A 15289-nucleotide genomic window follows, 5' to 3' on the forward strand; every position below is an offset into this window, starting at 1 on the left:
AAAGACAGGGTGGGCACGTGTTGATCAACCAACAGTGCCACCCCTCCATGTACTCGACCATCACACAACCTGACATTTCTGTACAGAGAAAACTGCCGAATGGAGACAGTATCAGCAGTTTTGAGAAATGTTTCTTGTAAAGAAAGACAAACAGGATTGTAGGAAGCAATCAGCGTTTTGATATCATCCAGATTAGAACGTAAACCTCGACAGTTCCATTGTATCAAGGTGGCCATTTTTAAGAACGGGTAGGTGAAGTGGCTAGAGAACCCTTCGGTTTACGACCACGTCTTTTTTCTTTACTGTCTTTAGTCGGAGGAGGTCTATCAACCTCCATGGGTCCTGCTCTGGGTCGGGTGGGCAGGTTTTTGTTATTGGAAGGGGAATCCAGTGACTGAGGACGCGAACAAATAATTGTTTTGTCTCTTGTGGTGGGAGAAAAAGATGTATCAGAAGAAATGCCTGTATTTGAAACTGAAGGACGTGGATCTTGAGGTTTGTTGGAAGGTATGGGAGGAACAGAGATGGGTGTGGAAGTCGATTCATCAACCTTTTAACCACGAAGGTCAAAAGGCTTTTCATTTGTTTTAAAACGATTCTCTTGGAGGCACAGAGAGATCTGTCTGCACTCCCACTGTAGTTGTGGAATGAAGTGCAGCAGCATATGTCCGAGATGGAGTTGTGGACAGCAATTTCTGAGCCTCAGGATAACTAATGTTATGTGTCGTTTTCAAACGCTGCACCTCTTTTTCCTCCAACCATTTTGGGCAAGAATGAAAGTAAGAGGGGTGAGAACCATTGCAGTTTACGCAATGTGGGTTCATGTCACAGTCATAGGCATCGTGGTCCTTGCCTCCATAACGAGCACATGTCAGGGAACCACGACAAGATGTCTTTGAGTGGCCGAATCTCTGATATTGGAAACATCGAAGAAGGTTTGGTATGTATGGCCGAACCCTGCAAGTGAGATAACCTGCCTTGAACGTGGCAGGTGCACGTGGTGAAGTAAATGTTAAAACGAGGGTATTTGTTGGCAGTGTAACTCCATCTTTGCGAATGGAGATGCGCCTCACTGCAGAAACTCCTTGAGTGGAGAGACCAGCGAGAATCTCTGACTCGGGAACGTTCTTCAAATCCCTTTCAACAATAACTCCTCGTGAAGAATTCAAGGTAGCATGGGGTGTAACCTCTATAGGTATATCCCCAGTTGCCTTTGAATTCAAGAGGAGTTCACTGTGTTGGGATGTGGATGTTTCAACCAATATGTCACCAGATTGAAGTTTCTTTACTGGCTTTGGAGAGCCAGCAAGTCCCTCTAGTCCCTTTTGAATAAAAAAAGGGGACATTTGCCCTAAAGGTTTTTCTGAAAGAGAATGTAATATAAGAAAATGAGGTACGTGTGTTACTGATGTTGAAGATTGCTGTTCTGAGTATTCAAGACGTGATTGCTTACCCATTGACTGTTTTTTTACAATTTTATTTAAACTTTTTAGAGGATCCATAGGAAAAAGAAAAAATTTCGGTACCCACTGACCCCACCCATCATGGAGTCCTACAAGGGGACGCACTACAAAGTCATGCAAGGACAATGCAGCAACGCCAGGGTTTCGTGAGCACTATACCCAAACACCAGCATCAGGCACAATGTCCACAACACCCGTTGAGAACTTCCAACACTGGTACTTGGTTGACTCTAGCCCAAGTGGACAAGCCGATTGACCCAAGGGGGGCCACCCAAAGGCTGCCCGTCTACAGGAATTCGAGGCCAAAGTGGTATGTTAGGGTTGGACCCCTCAACCACCAGGATCCTCTCCTCCCCTTCACGGGTCGCCACGCACGGCAAACACGTGGGTGGATGTTTAGATCCCAGAGGAGGTAACCAAATAGAACAGAACCTTCCCTGGGAGGTCCCCTCACCACGTACAGGAATCCACACCGAGGGGAAATGAAAAGGAGATAAAAACAACAACAAAGTAACTGAATTATATAGAGTAAACTGCAATGACACAAAAGCACATACCATGACTGTAAAGGGCTTTTATGATGTCCCTCATCCTTCAATTTTTTTTTGTCTAGTTTACAATAACCTCCAACTTGACCCTCACCAATCACATCTTCTCTGTACCTGAAAAAGTGTCTGAACATATAAGAATAAAAAACAAAAACAAAACAGGTTGTTAAAAATTCAAATGGAAATATTTCATATTAAAAATAATCTTGCTATTCAGTTACAACAGAACCTTAAAATGTTTTTGTTTGTATGTCTAAAAGAAGTCTAATAAAGTCTGTACAGTTGCCTTTTAAAATGAACTTGAAATTTTAGTAAGAAGAACCTTTCAAGCTTATTCTGCATTTAAAGGAAACACAAACAAGAACTTAACTCATATTGGATTAAAAAAAGTTATTACATTTTCTGACAGTTTGCTTGTGTCATGGCTTTTTCTTGGATATATAGAAATGTTAATTTTTCATTTTTAATCCATAAGTTTCACAATTAATAATTCAAATTAACAAAGGCATAAGAAAAATTATTTTGTTACAAGTTACTATTTTAAATACATCTTAAAAAACTATAAATTTTGGTGAAACGTATACCATAATCATGTTATTTAAAGTAGTTTGAAATCTAGAATAAATAATATCCATCAGTTACATTAACCACTGCTAATTTTGTGTTTTTCTTTTCTTTATTACTGACTATCCAAAAAATGACCACCATAAGAACTCTTTTTCTTTTCAGATTAAAAACATTATAGAATTAAAAGTAATTATATGTACAAATACCTCATTGGTTCAGGCATATCCAAAAGTTTCTTAAAGTCAAACATAACATTTTTCGCTCGGCAGAATCGTGTGTAAGAGGCACACTCTAACAAAGAACCTCCCTGTAAAAACAGAACAAAAACAATATTTATATTGTGAATGGGATAACTATATGTTTTTTAGTCTGCACTATCCAAGAATTTAGTGAAAAGAACAAAATGCTGGGCGTTACACTGATCACGAAAATAAGAGTACAGATCCTTAAAATTAATTGATTTAGTCTAGAGATTTTACAGTTCTTAGTAAATTGAAAGGCATTCATTTATAGAAACAGTGATCAATAATATTAATTTTATAAATTTAAATTTAATCTTGTTATCTTCAACTTTACATTGAATTTGATTCCACTGTTATAGTATCAAGTATCTATATGAAATACATATAAATTTGCTGATTCTATGTTATCATGTGATGCATTATACAGTCATTAAAAGCAGTGTTTAAGAGTATAAATAACAATGCATAAAGCAGAAGTTTTTTTTACTTTTGTTTAAAATATAGCAGCGATCCATGTTAATCCTTCAAAATAAACACAGTTGAAACTAATGAAACAAGTAAATTAGTGATGACAGTATCATACTGATGTAACAGATCATCATGTGCAGTTTCAGCAATCATACAGTGCAGCTTATCCCAAAATTCCTTGGTTCACGGCACCCTAGGCAAAAAAAACACACAAAAAAACCCTAACAGTTTTGTTTATTAAGTAGTTAGATCCAAACAACTTAATACTTAATAAGTATTTATGTCCTAATGGGATGTGTGAACCTGTTGGACACTACACAGTTTCTCAAACCTTGGAATCAGATTGGACACTGCCACCCTCACTTCCTGTTCCACTTTGATTTTCGTATGGCATTTGCTTTTCATCACAGCAACTGCCAAAAACACAACTTTCCAGAGATGTGATGTTGCAAATGGAATTAGGATTTGCTGAGCTTTAGCACTTAGCAGCAGATATTCATCTTTTACTAATATCCAAAACTCAGTTCCATGCTGCCAAATTTTATTTTTAAAGTCTCATCACAAGAAAGCTCAATAAGATTTTCTTTTTCTCCAGAAGTAAATTCAGATGGGGCCTTTGCTTTGAATGGGTCTTGGATCCATGCAAACTTCTTTATATCTTCTTGAAAGTAATTTTCAAACTAGTCACTGAGCTGTGTTAGGTGCTCCTCAAAAACAGATTTGAGTTCATGGTGGAAATCAACTTTTTTGGATGCAACAAACTGCTGCAATAGAGGGAAACAGTCTTTGCCAACATCTTCATTCATTTTTCTTCCCATAGTAGTAATTTTTCTCTGAAGGCTGAAACTTTCTCTGCAAGTTTTAGAATGTGTGTGATGCTTTCTTGCAGAGAGAGATTCAAAGCATTTAGTTTTTGAAGAGATTGCACAGGTATGCTAATTTTGACAAAAAAAAAAAAAAAAAATCGGTATCCAAGAAGTTTTTAGCACATTTGTGTCTTCTTCTTAGAGATAAGAGTTTCTGTTGTAATTCGAATACAGAGGACAGTACATTGCCACAGGAGAGCCATCATGAGCTACACTAGTATAACAAAGCTGTGTGCTCGGATCCCACATCCTCACACAGTTGTTTTTGTTTTTTTTTCATACATATAAATAAATAAATTTTGCCTTCTGTGGCCAAGTTTTTATAAAGTTCCCCACTTTCAACACACTTTCCAGGACTATGTTCAGTGGAAGACTAAGGAGGTTTGATGCAAGGGCTTCCCTGTAGATTATGCAGTGGGTCCACAATGCATCAAGAGCTTTGCTTCATATGAGTATCCTGCAATTCTCCATAAGAGCTGGACATAGAGCAACCCCCACTGGTACAGATGCCAATGCACTTAGTCCAGTCTAAGTTGTTTTCACACACAAAAGTGTCAAGGGTCTCAAACAAATCTCAAGCCTTTGTACCTGCAATGATACTTTTACAAAAAGGTGGTCTTCCACAAACATGTGTAGCAAATCAAAGGAGCATGCTTGTTACTAATCATTGTCTCATCTAGCTGTGACCCGAATTCTTTCCCTTTAATTTTTTTCAATTAGCCGTTCGTTGAGGTCTTCGGACATGTGGTGGATTTTATGACTAATAGTATTGTTGGATAAAGATAGCTTTGAAAGCAGTCTTCCTGCAGGTTCAACAGCCATAATGTTCACCATATTCACTGCAGCTGGTAAAATCAGTTGTTCTGCGATGGCGTGAGGCTTTTTTACATTTTGTGGCTCTATATGCCACCTTGTAGGATGTTAGCAAAGCATTGCTTGGTATTGATGCTTATTTCAGAAATGCACCTTTTTGTTTTTTCAATTCTTTTAACTTTGAGGTAAAATAATCACGGAATTTACTAGCCATGTTAGGATGGTTGGTTTCTAAGTGGCGTTTTAGTTGATTTGGAAGCATGCATCTGAAGCCAAAACTTTTAAGACATAATACATATTGTGGACACTCTTCATGATTTACATCTACTGAAGTAAAACCAAAACCTAGATAACTATCGTCATACTTCCGATATTTCCATTTCTTCACAACTCTGCTACTGGTCTGTGGTTCACCATCCTTTTCTTCACTCCCACACTTCTTATTAATGTTCAAAAATCTTTTAATTTTTATGCACAAAGATTAAAAATCAACATTTACTGAACTTCACTAGACCTCACAGACATTTTATCACAACACCCTACAGTTATTTTGATTACTGACAAACCAGGAGTGTTGACAGGTATTTATGTACAACATCTAAGAAATGAGAGAGTTTGAGAAGTTACTAGCATAGCCAAAGTACAAGTAAACAAAAACATATCTCAAACATTTGAGAATGTCATCGAAAGGAATGTAGCACTATCTGATGTTAAAACTGTGAACTACCTTGAACTAGCAGTTCACTCAGTATCCAACAGATGTTGATATCACTGTGTTTCCCTCAAAAATTTGAAATATCCCATGGCACTCCTGTGAATTTACAGTGGTGCACAGTTTCAGAAATACTGATTATGTGAAATAACTGAAGTAGGAAAATTAATTATAACAGATTTACTCCTAGTTTAGAAGGCACATAGTAAGGTTAGTGCATTTCTTTTAGACACAATATTAAATCAATTTAGTTGTTAAGCATAACACAATCACTTTCAGTAAAATTATATAATGAATAACAACTCAAAGGAGTTAATTTAACATCACAAAATACAATTTCCTGGACAAATAGTCTCACTTTGAAATATATGACTTAGTATTAGGAACTCTTTAAAGAAAATGTATTTGCTTTTCTTTTTAAACAACCATGTTCCCATATCTCTCATTGATGCTTTAAAAACAATATTTTCCATAACTTCATTAAATTTACACTGACACTTTATAAGTAAACATGCTTATGTTATAATTTTGTTAACTCTTCCAATGCTCAAAGACATATTTCCTGTCTGTATCTTATGAATAACTATACACAATCTTGATATTTTCTGTTTGTAAAAATAAAAGTGATCAAGTACAATCACATATCAAAAGTTAATTTGACAGCTGACTGTACTTTCTTTTCACAATCTGAAATTACTAAGAATGTAAATTTAACTTTATCAACGGTTTTTCTGCAATATAAACCATTTTTCAAGCCATACTAGTGTTAAAATGGGTAGATGTTTATTATAAAGCAGTGGTGCACAAAGTCCAGCTCACGAGCCAAATCTGGCCCGCAATGTCCAATGGGAAAGTCAAACATAGAGAATATGCATTAGATTAGTTACTGGATGGTTCCATATTTGTGTTGAGCAATAAAGAAAATTTAATAAGCAAATCTCGTTAATGCATAGGCATTTAATCATTGGCGCAATGACGTAATATTTATGTAATTACGAAATCTCACACATTCCAATTGTTCTTCGAGATTTACATATGAGCCCTATTTTGATATTATTTCACAACAGAAATGGCAGCTAATTGTAAAAGAAAAGTTGACGACGAAAACCGGCAGTTTCATGATGATTGGACTGCGCAATACTGTTTTGTTCGACAACAGAAGAACATGATTTGTCTGTTGTGTCATTTGACAGTAGCAGTGGCAAAGGTATCTAATATAAAGTGTCGAGTCAAAGCATAAAGATTTCCGCAACACTGTCGGTGATGAACGAACAGCTTGAATTGAATTTCTGCAGCGGTCGCTGAATCACCAGCAGGACGTTTTCTCAAAGCAGTCAGCAGATTTAGGTGCAGCATGTGAGGTCAGTTACAATATTTTATTGATGATAGCAAAATCTGGCCAACTGTTCACTGATGGTGATTTTGTCAAGCAATGTATGATTATTGCATCGGAAAAATTGTGTCTGGAAGCAGTTTGCAAGCTACAGACGGTGGCTTTGAATCGTATGACAGTTCAACAAAGAATTTCACACCTCTCAGCAGACATGACAAGGCAGCTTACAAATAAAGCAGCCAACTTTGTCTACTTCTCTTTGGCAGCAGACGAGTTGACTGACATCAGTTCAACAGCACAGTAGTTTTTGTTTATGATATGTCATCATCGTTTGATATCACAGAGGAACTAATTGGCATGGGTTCCATGAAGGGTCAGACAACTGGATCTGCTCTAATTGAGAAGACGGTATGACTATGTAGTAGTGTTTCATTGGATTTCATGAAACTGGCAAGTGTGACAACTGATGGAGCACCAGCTATGACCAGAGAAAGTAGCGGGCTGGTAGCACTGTTGATGAAGCATCGAAAAAAGCAGAACAGAGAGTTGGTGAAGTTGCACTGTATTATTCACCAACAGAACCTGTGCAGTAAAGAACTTGGTTTTTAAGCACTGATGGCATTAGTGACGAATACCATTAATTTCATCAAATCATGAGGGCTCAATCACCGTCAGTTTCAAAGTCTTCTTGAAGAAATTGATTCAGACTATAGTGACCTTGTGTATCACTGTTAAGTATGCTGACTGAGTCGAGGGAACATGCTCAGAAGATTCTGGGAGTTAATTGATGAGGTGATAGAATTCCTCAGAAGCAAGAACAAAGACACAGAAGTGATTTCCATGACTGATCCAGCATGGCAAGCTGATTTGACCTTTGTGGTCAACATGACACAACACTTGAATGATCTGAATTTGAAGTTGCAAGGCAAAAATCAGCTTGTCTGTCAGCTTGCAGGACAAAGTTGCAGTTGTTCCAGCAGTAAGCAGCATCAGGCAACTTTGTGCACTTTCCCACTTTTCAGTCACAGCTACAGAAGAATCAGGATATTGACACACAAGTTTATGTTGGGAAGCTAGATACCTTGATTCAATCCTTCAACTCACGGTTTCATGACTTTGACCAATGCAAATTGTTGGTGAAACTTTTTGCTGATCCTTTCAGTGTGTCAGTAGATGACTTGTCAGCAGAATATCAGCTCGAACTTACTGATCTCCAGGCATCTGATGAACTGCATGCTATTTACCGAGAAAACAGTTTATTTGACTTCTACAAAACGTTGCCTGATACATTTGCTAATCTGAAAGAGAATCCACTTGTCCACACCAGCATATTTGGCAGCACGTACTGCTGCGAACAGGTTTTCTCGCATATGAAACTGAACAAAAACAACACTCGCAATCAGCTGCTTGATGATCATCTGGAAGCAGTCTTGCGTCTTTCAACGTCAGACATCAAGCCGGACATTTCTAAGCTCGTAGATGACATGCAGCACCATCCATCACACTGACTTTGTAAAAGTTGACATATCATAACATTTCTTAGAATAATGTGCAAACTCTTTGATGCATTTGTTATTTGTGTGTTCTTAAATGTGATGTCCATCTTCTGTGAAACAACTGTGAGACAATTTTAATCTTCAATTTTTTGTGGCCCCTGACTCAAAAAGTTGTGCACCACTGTTACCACTATTATAAAGAATAGCAAGTACCTCAAGAAAAAAAACAAAACTCGACAATGAAATTACAAGTATCCTGTAAATTAGACTTCACAATAAATTATTATGTATTCTGAAAAACAGACTTTACAATGAAATTCAGTTAATATGACCAAGCACATCATTTATAATGTTGGCCCTAAGAAGAAGAATGGGTATAATGAAATATTTTATTTTAATGTGATAAAAAAAACAGTGTCAAAGAAAAAATAACTCCAGTTTTTCTGAAAATATGTTTATTTGAATATATTAACTATAAGAAAAAAATGCTTACCTCACCACATAAAACCTTCATTTCTTTTTTTCTTTCTTTGATGTATCCAAAATCACCTTGATTAAAAAACATTTCTGTTTGTTCTTTTTTACTCTTTACCCTGTAAAATAGATTTAGAGCTTTGGAAAAAAGCTTCTATAAAACTATCATATATCTATCTATTCTTCATCCATCTGTACCTGCATATATAAAATTACTACTAGTAACAAATATCTAGGCATATTCTCATAAAGGAAGACTATGATCACTTTTATACTGCATTGTATAACTGCCACCATTGTGAATTATTGTAGTTATACTATTTTGACAGATGTCTGCTTCAATCTTTCTCCATTCTTCTTTCAAAATTTTATCCATTTAGAAACACATAGAAAGATATGGGTTATATTTTTTAAATTAACCTACAGAGGGTTGATAAAGAATTGCTCTAGAAATTACAGGCCAGTTAAGTCTTACTTTTGTAATGGGAAAAATCCTATCGAGTCTGACAAAAGGTTTGCAAAACAATTCAGTGGAATATATCATGAGAGCACAAAACAAGTATTCATTAAAGAAAAATTTTGTCTTGTTACCTTTTATAATGATGTTACTTATCATCTCCATTATGGAAAAGGTATAAGTATGGTTTACTTAATGTTTCAAAAAGCTTTTGGTAAAATGTCACACCTAACACTTCAGATAAGAAAATCCCAGCAATAAGGATTTTGGGAAAGACTACTTAACCGAATTGTTGGAGGAATGGGTAAAAGAAAGCATATGTTTTTATTAATGTAGTCCAGTCCACCCAGACTCGTGTTAGTAGTAGTGTTCCTAAGCATTAGTATTTAAGGCTTGGTTTTTTCTTATACAATTAATGATACTGATAAGAGCATAATTAGTAACATTTACTGATGACACTGTGATGCATAGACAATGTTTTCTTTCTATTTTTCATTTAGTTAGTTAGTATGCTATTTTAGTATAAACACATGGTCCAAAAGTTATAATTTTCCAATACTGAAAATGTATTTCCAATACATACTTCTTCTCACATAAATAGCTTATCTTGTTCAGTGCAACCCTCTATAGGCAAACACATTTTTTGCACATTTCACAAGCCTTGAAGCTCTCACTCACCTTTGAATTGACTGAATCAAATGTACCTTGCATGCAAATCATACACTGGCAACCCTCTATCAACAGGAGTGCAACACACTCTCTTAATGCATGTGACTCCCTCTATTCCATTTTACCAAACTATCACTCTGAGTTTTGGCAGAAAATAGAAGCATCAGTTTTTCAGTGGGAAGGAACGGCTGAAAGTGTGAGGAAGATGTCTCATATGTGGGTGAAAAGATGGGATTGGAACCTTATGATATTTATTAAACTCAATCGCAAATAACATAAAAGTAGCTACAGTGAAAAGAATGTGCTCCTAAATGTAGTGGCTTGGGAATGATGGACCATGTATGGCAAGTCAATTACATCCAAACTCTATGCTGGTGAAAACCAACATCTACATTAAGGTAAAATTAGGATCATACTGTTTCAGGCCTGGCATGGTCAAGCGTGTTAAGGCATGTGACTCATAATCTGAGGGTTCGCATCCCCGTCGTGCCAAACATGCTCGCCCTTTCAGCCTTGGGGGCATTATAATGTGACGGTCAATCCCACTATTTATTGGTAAAAGAGTGGCCCAAGAGTTGGCGGTGGGTGGTGATGACTAGCTGCCTTCCCTCTAGTCTTATACTGCTATATTAGGGATGGCTAGCACAGATAGCCCTCGAGTAGCTTTGTGCAAAATTCAAAACAAACAAACGAACAATCATACTGTTTCTATCTCAATGAGACCAGATGGAATTTCATAACTCCCAATCCACAAATGGGTACAAGATAACAATGTAAGAAACAGATCAATTGATCCAGATTTACATTACACAGACACTGAAAAAAATGTCTGTGCAATTTAAACCATCTCACTCAAATTTAAAATGATAGGAACCACCCCAAGCACAGTTATATCTCCTGAATAGTAAAAATTGTCAAAGGATAATGAAAGGAAAAGAACCATAGTAATTTGCAAGTATCTCCCATCATGATCCACAATACAAATGGGGTAAAAAGAGTATAAATAAATGAAGGAATAGAGACATCTCTAATACATGAATGAGGATTTATGATAACTAAATAACTGGTTAAGCTCTAAAATCAAAACCTAGCCACTAGGAATCAATATCCATATAGGGATAGAATGAGGGATCCCAATCAGAGAGATGAACTGCAATTTTGAAGACTCACTCCACTGTTACAGTCATTTACACCAGCAGAACACAACTGCCCTGCTGTCAAATGAATGATTGTATAATCATTTATATATAATATTTGTATTTTATTAACACATTCAAGAGGTTGTCTCCCCAGTTCACTACCCGAGCAGTTTGGAACTGGAAAGCAATAAGAACTCTGAAGTTTCACTAGAAGAGGGACAGAAAGAGCAGTAAATAGTCCAGTGAAACAGCAACACCTGACACCCAAATTAGAAAAGCAGACCATACTGAACTATTCAATACAAGGCATAGCATTGATGGGCAGCTATCCCTTTCTGCTTTAAATACATAGTCCACAGGCAAGTATGGTTCAGGAAAAGCAAACTAATGAAGGAAACATAAGGATATGCCTACAAGTGATCCTGTGGAATACTACACTCCAGCAGTGTGCATACTTTGCGCATGGAAATTATAATAAGCAAGATGATACAGTCTTACAGTGTGGATTTGACTAGTTTGAGTATACCTGGATAGGCACCACTCACACACCACAGAACAGAATTCAGAAAGAAAAAGGACATATCCTGAAAAGTAAGATGTAAATATACTAAAAGGTAACTTATCCAGTTGCAGTCTCACAAAAGACTTAAAGATGGCAACAGGTGGATGACAGTACCACAACCTGGAGGAAACAGCTATCAAATGTAGAAAATGGGAAATGAGTGTGCAAGACGTGGTCCCAGCATTCAACAAATGAAGCATTTCCAATGAATACAGGGAAGACATGCGGGGAAAAAGGAAGGTGCATGGCTGCTGTGAAGACACCATGAAGTGATGTGAAAAGGAAAGAGACAAGGAAGAAAAGACCTCTTGAATTACAATCCAATCCCAATGATGAGGGAGGAAAACTCACAGACAAAGAAATGGATTCAATGAAAAAAGTTGTGAAAAGAACAAAGTGACCGATAACACATGTTGAACAGAGAAGGTCACTTGAATTCCAATGAAAAGAAAGGTGGAAGACGTAAAAACAAAAAAGTTAAAAGAAATATACCATGAGCCACTAAAATGTAGGTTAATAAAATTGATCCAGAGCAAACGAAACAAACTGAATCAAAACAACAGAGAAAACCAAAGCAGTGCAGGCCATGAAAGATCAATAAAAGACCTGAACTGGAGAGACATGGATGAACAAAAAATTTGGAGAAGGAAACTAATGGAATGAGAAAAAAACTAATGTTATAAGCTGGATGTAAACTTATCTGAATATAAGAACCAGGAAAAATGGACAAAAAACAAAGACAACAAAGAAGAGAGATAACTAACTGGAAAGTGATAACAAATTTCAAAACTTTACATGGAGGAATATTCCACAGGAGGCAGAGTCACCAAAAAATAGGAGGATTAAGAGGTCACTCTTAGGGAGAAAGCATGTCAGGACTGGAAAGTCAATTAGGAATGAGGACAAAGTAACAAGACCCTTTAAGAAACAGTTGTCAAGCACGTGGGTTAAAAAAAATTACTCTTTACAGTAAAGGGAACAAGAACGAGTGTCCTCTTGGCAAGTAATATAAGATACCGCCATAAAAAAATCTTAAGAAAACAGATTTAGTCAAAGCTGGACAAAAGAAAGAGAATGAACTAAAACATTTACCTTGAATTATCAGAAGTGTCCAGACATGAAAGGGTTAACCCCTTTCACCTGATGACCATTGTCCTATGGCCTCTAACCAATCAAACCACACACCTCACCTTTGGAGATAAGCAGCATGGAAGAGAAACAACCCAGAAGAGGGGGAGGAAGCAGTAAGCCAGACATTGTATGGGATATGTTCAACTACCAATGCATGTAGATAAAGAGGGAAGGATCAAAATTAAGAGAAAAAACCAAAGTAATGGCTTGAATAATAGATAAGTCATTCAAATGTATTCAAGGAGAAGGAGAATGGATGATCCTGATGGAAGGGTTCTTTAAAAATACACACCCCAAAAAACGAAAAACTTATCCAACTGAGCTAACTGTGGAACAAGTAAATGAGTATATTAAAATTAAAATCTTGATTGGAAGAAGCTAACTGAAGCTAGACATTCAATGAATGTTTTAAGTAAAATCTCTCAAAATATGGAAATTAGCTAAAAATGTAGACTGTTCCACAAAAGAAATATATATCAGAACCAAGTCCAAAGTTCAAGGCATGAAACTGGTACCAATACACATGGCTAAAAGCCTAAAGATAAGAATGTGTACTGTGAGCATTTGCAGTCATGCAGAAACAGCCAACCTAAACGTGATCAAAGACTACATAATAAAATGGGGAAGATCCCAGAATTGATTGAGGTGGGGCTTATTGATACAGAACCCTAATCAATATTGAGCATACAAGACAAATGAAGAAAATGGTAGGTAAAACAGGTAAAGGATGAAAAGAGGCAAACATGTAAAATGAATAAAAATTATATCTCAAAAAGAAACAAAAGAGCTATTAAAAAAATTGAATATAGCATCACAGATACCCCATGTGACACAAAATGTACAGGAGTAACCCTAAAAATGGACCAGTGGAGAAAAAATCTGACCATAAGTCTTTATTAGAAATGGATGAAAAACAAACAGCAGTGTTCCACCCGAGAAGTCCTCAAAAGTAAAGAAGCCATGTGTGGAAGGAAAGAACTGAAAATGGCAAACATTCCAAAATGGAGGAGAGAATGAGGTATCCCACAAAACTCCAGAAATATAAGCAAACTACAAAAGAAAAGAGGTGGAAGGTAAACATCAACTGGAAACTAGGTAGAAGATATAATGGATAGTATTAGCAGATGCAATTGACATAAAATCAGAAATAAAATCTTTCTTATGAGTAGCTAAGGAAAACACGAACTAAAGCATATATAGAGTGAGGTGTGCAAGTAGTCACTCTCAAAAGAGAGACAAAAAAAATCACCACAAAACAACATTATGAGAAAGGGAATATACCCTCAAATGAGCTTAACAAAGGACAGGCCTGAAAAGCAATCCATGATAAGAGAGAAGGAAACTGAGAAAACCTAACACATCTGAAATGGGTTAGGCTGTTAAAGGAGGCAAGTAATATTGGCAGCAGGTAGGGTGAATCCAAACCCCCAGAGGATCTCAAAAATGAAATTAATGGTAAGAAGAAAGATGAAAATAGAATTGTTGCTACAATAAAATTGTGCAGTGAATTAAATGTATATGTGATGTTATGTGTTGAAGAAAAGATATTTAACTTAATTATCAATTAACCTGGAAGTAAAATTACATGTAAACTGAAAATAATAAACTTGTTAAGCCTAACTGAACAGTACAGAACAAAGGATTTCACTATGCAGTAAAATAAAAATCTTAATAATAACTAGGTATAATACTGGGAGAAGTTTGTGTGGACACAAGCTTACAGGTTCCACACAAACCAAATACATTGGAAAAAGAAAAAATGATTAATAATAATGAAAAGGAAATAGATGTGATTGTATAAAATTAAGTGTGTAGTAACAATCATATATGCAAGACATATGATATAAGGAAAAAAAAAAATAAGGCTAAACTAATGACTGATATAACAGTAAGATGAGTTACAGGTAATCCTAAATTAACAAAAACCATTGTAAGCAATAATGAATGGTATAAGAGAAGAGACACAACTGCAGCTTATTGTTAACCTGAACCTGAATACTGACAAAACTAACAAACCCTGTGGTACCTAACTAACTAAAAATAATAATCCTAAAAGGAAAAAAATTTCAATTCCATAACAATATAATGTCTTATATTTCCAACGTCAGCAGACTGTATGTCAAAATGTATGGGCCCCTAAACTCTAGGCAAGGCCCAACAAAGGGCAGCTAATTGAATGGTTATTTTCCCAATGAAGTAAAGCCCAAAATCTTTCTGCAGATTACCTCAACCTGAAACCTGTGTAAATGCACTGATAGAACATATAACCTATGGAGTGGTAACATAAAATACAAAATGAATAACCAAACATAACTCTGTTAGCAGAAAGAAACTAAAAGTTTTTGCAAT

General features: G+C 36.2%; 1 protein-coding gene across 11 annotated transcripts in view; it reads right to left on the reverse strand.

The window, feature by feature from the left end:
* Eogt (EGF-domain O-GlcNAc transferase) overlaps positions 1-15289 on the reverse strand; it is a 66934-nt gene that overhangs the window by 34430 nt on the left and 17215 nt on the right. For 7 of the 11 annotated variants that reach the window (XM_076506261.1, XM_076506264.1, XM_076506256.1 and 4 more), the window contains 3 exons: positions 9002-9101; positions 2785-2885; positions 2021-2137 (listed from right to left, as the gene is read on the reverse strand). In XM_076506261.1, coding sequence (XP_076362376.1) covers positions 2021-2137; positions 2785-2885; positions 9002-9101 — 318 coding nt within the window. The remainder of the gene's footprint in view (positions 1-2020; positions 2138-2784; positions 2886-9001; positions 9102-15289) is intronic. The other 4 variants (XM_076506265.1, XM_076506259.1, XM_076506266.1 and 1 more) reach the window with 1 other exon arrangement.

Source organism: Tachypleus tridentatus, chromosome 6 (genome assembly GCF_004210375.1).
Source record: "Tachypleus tridentatus isolate NWPU-2018 chromosome 6, ASM421037v1, whole genome shotgun sequence".
In the NCBI taxonomy this organism is placed as follows: Eukaryota; Metazoa; Arthropoda; class Merostomata; order Xiphosura; family Limulidae; genus Tachypleus; species Tachypleus tridentatus.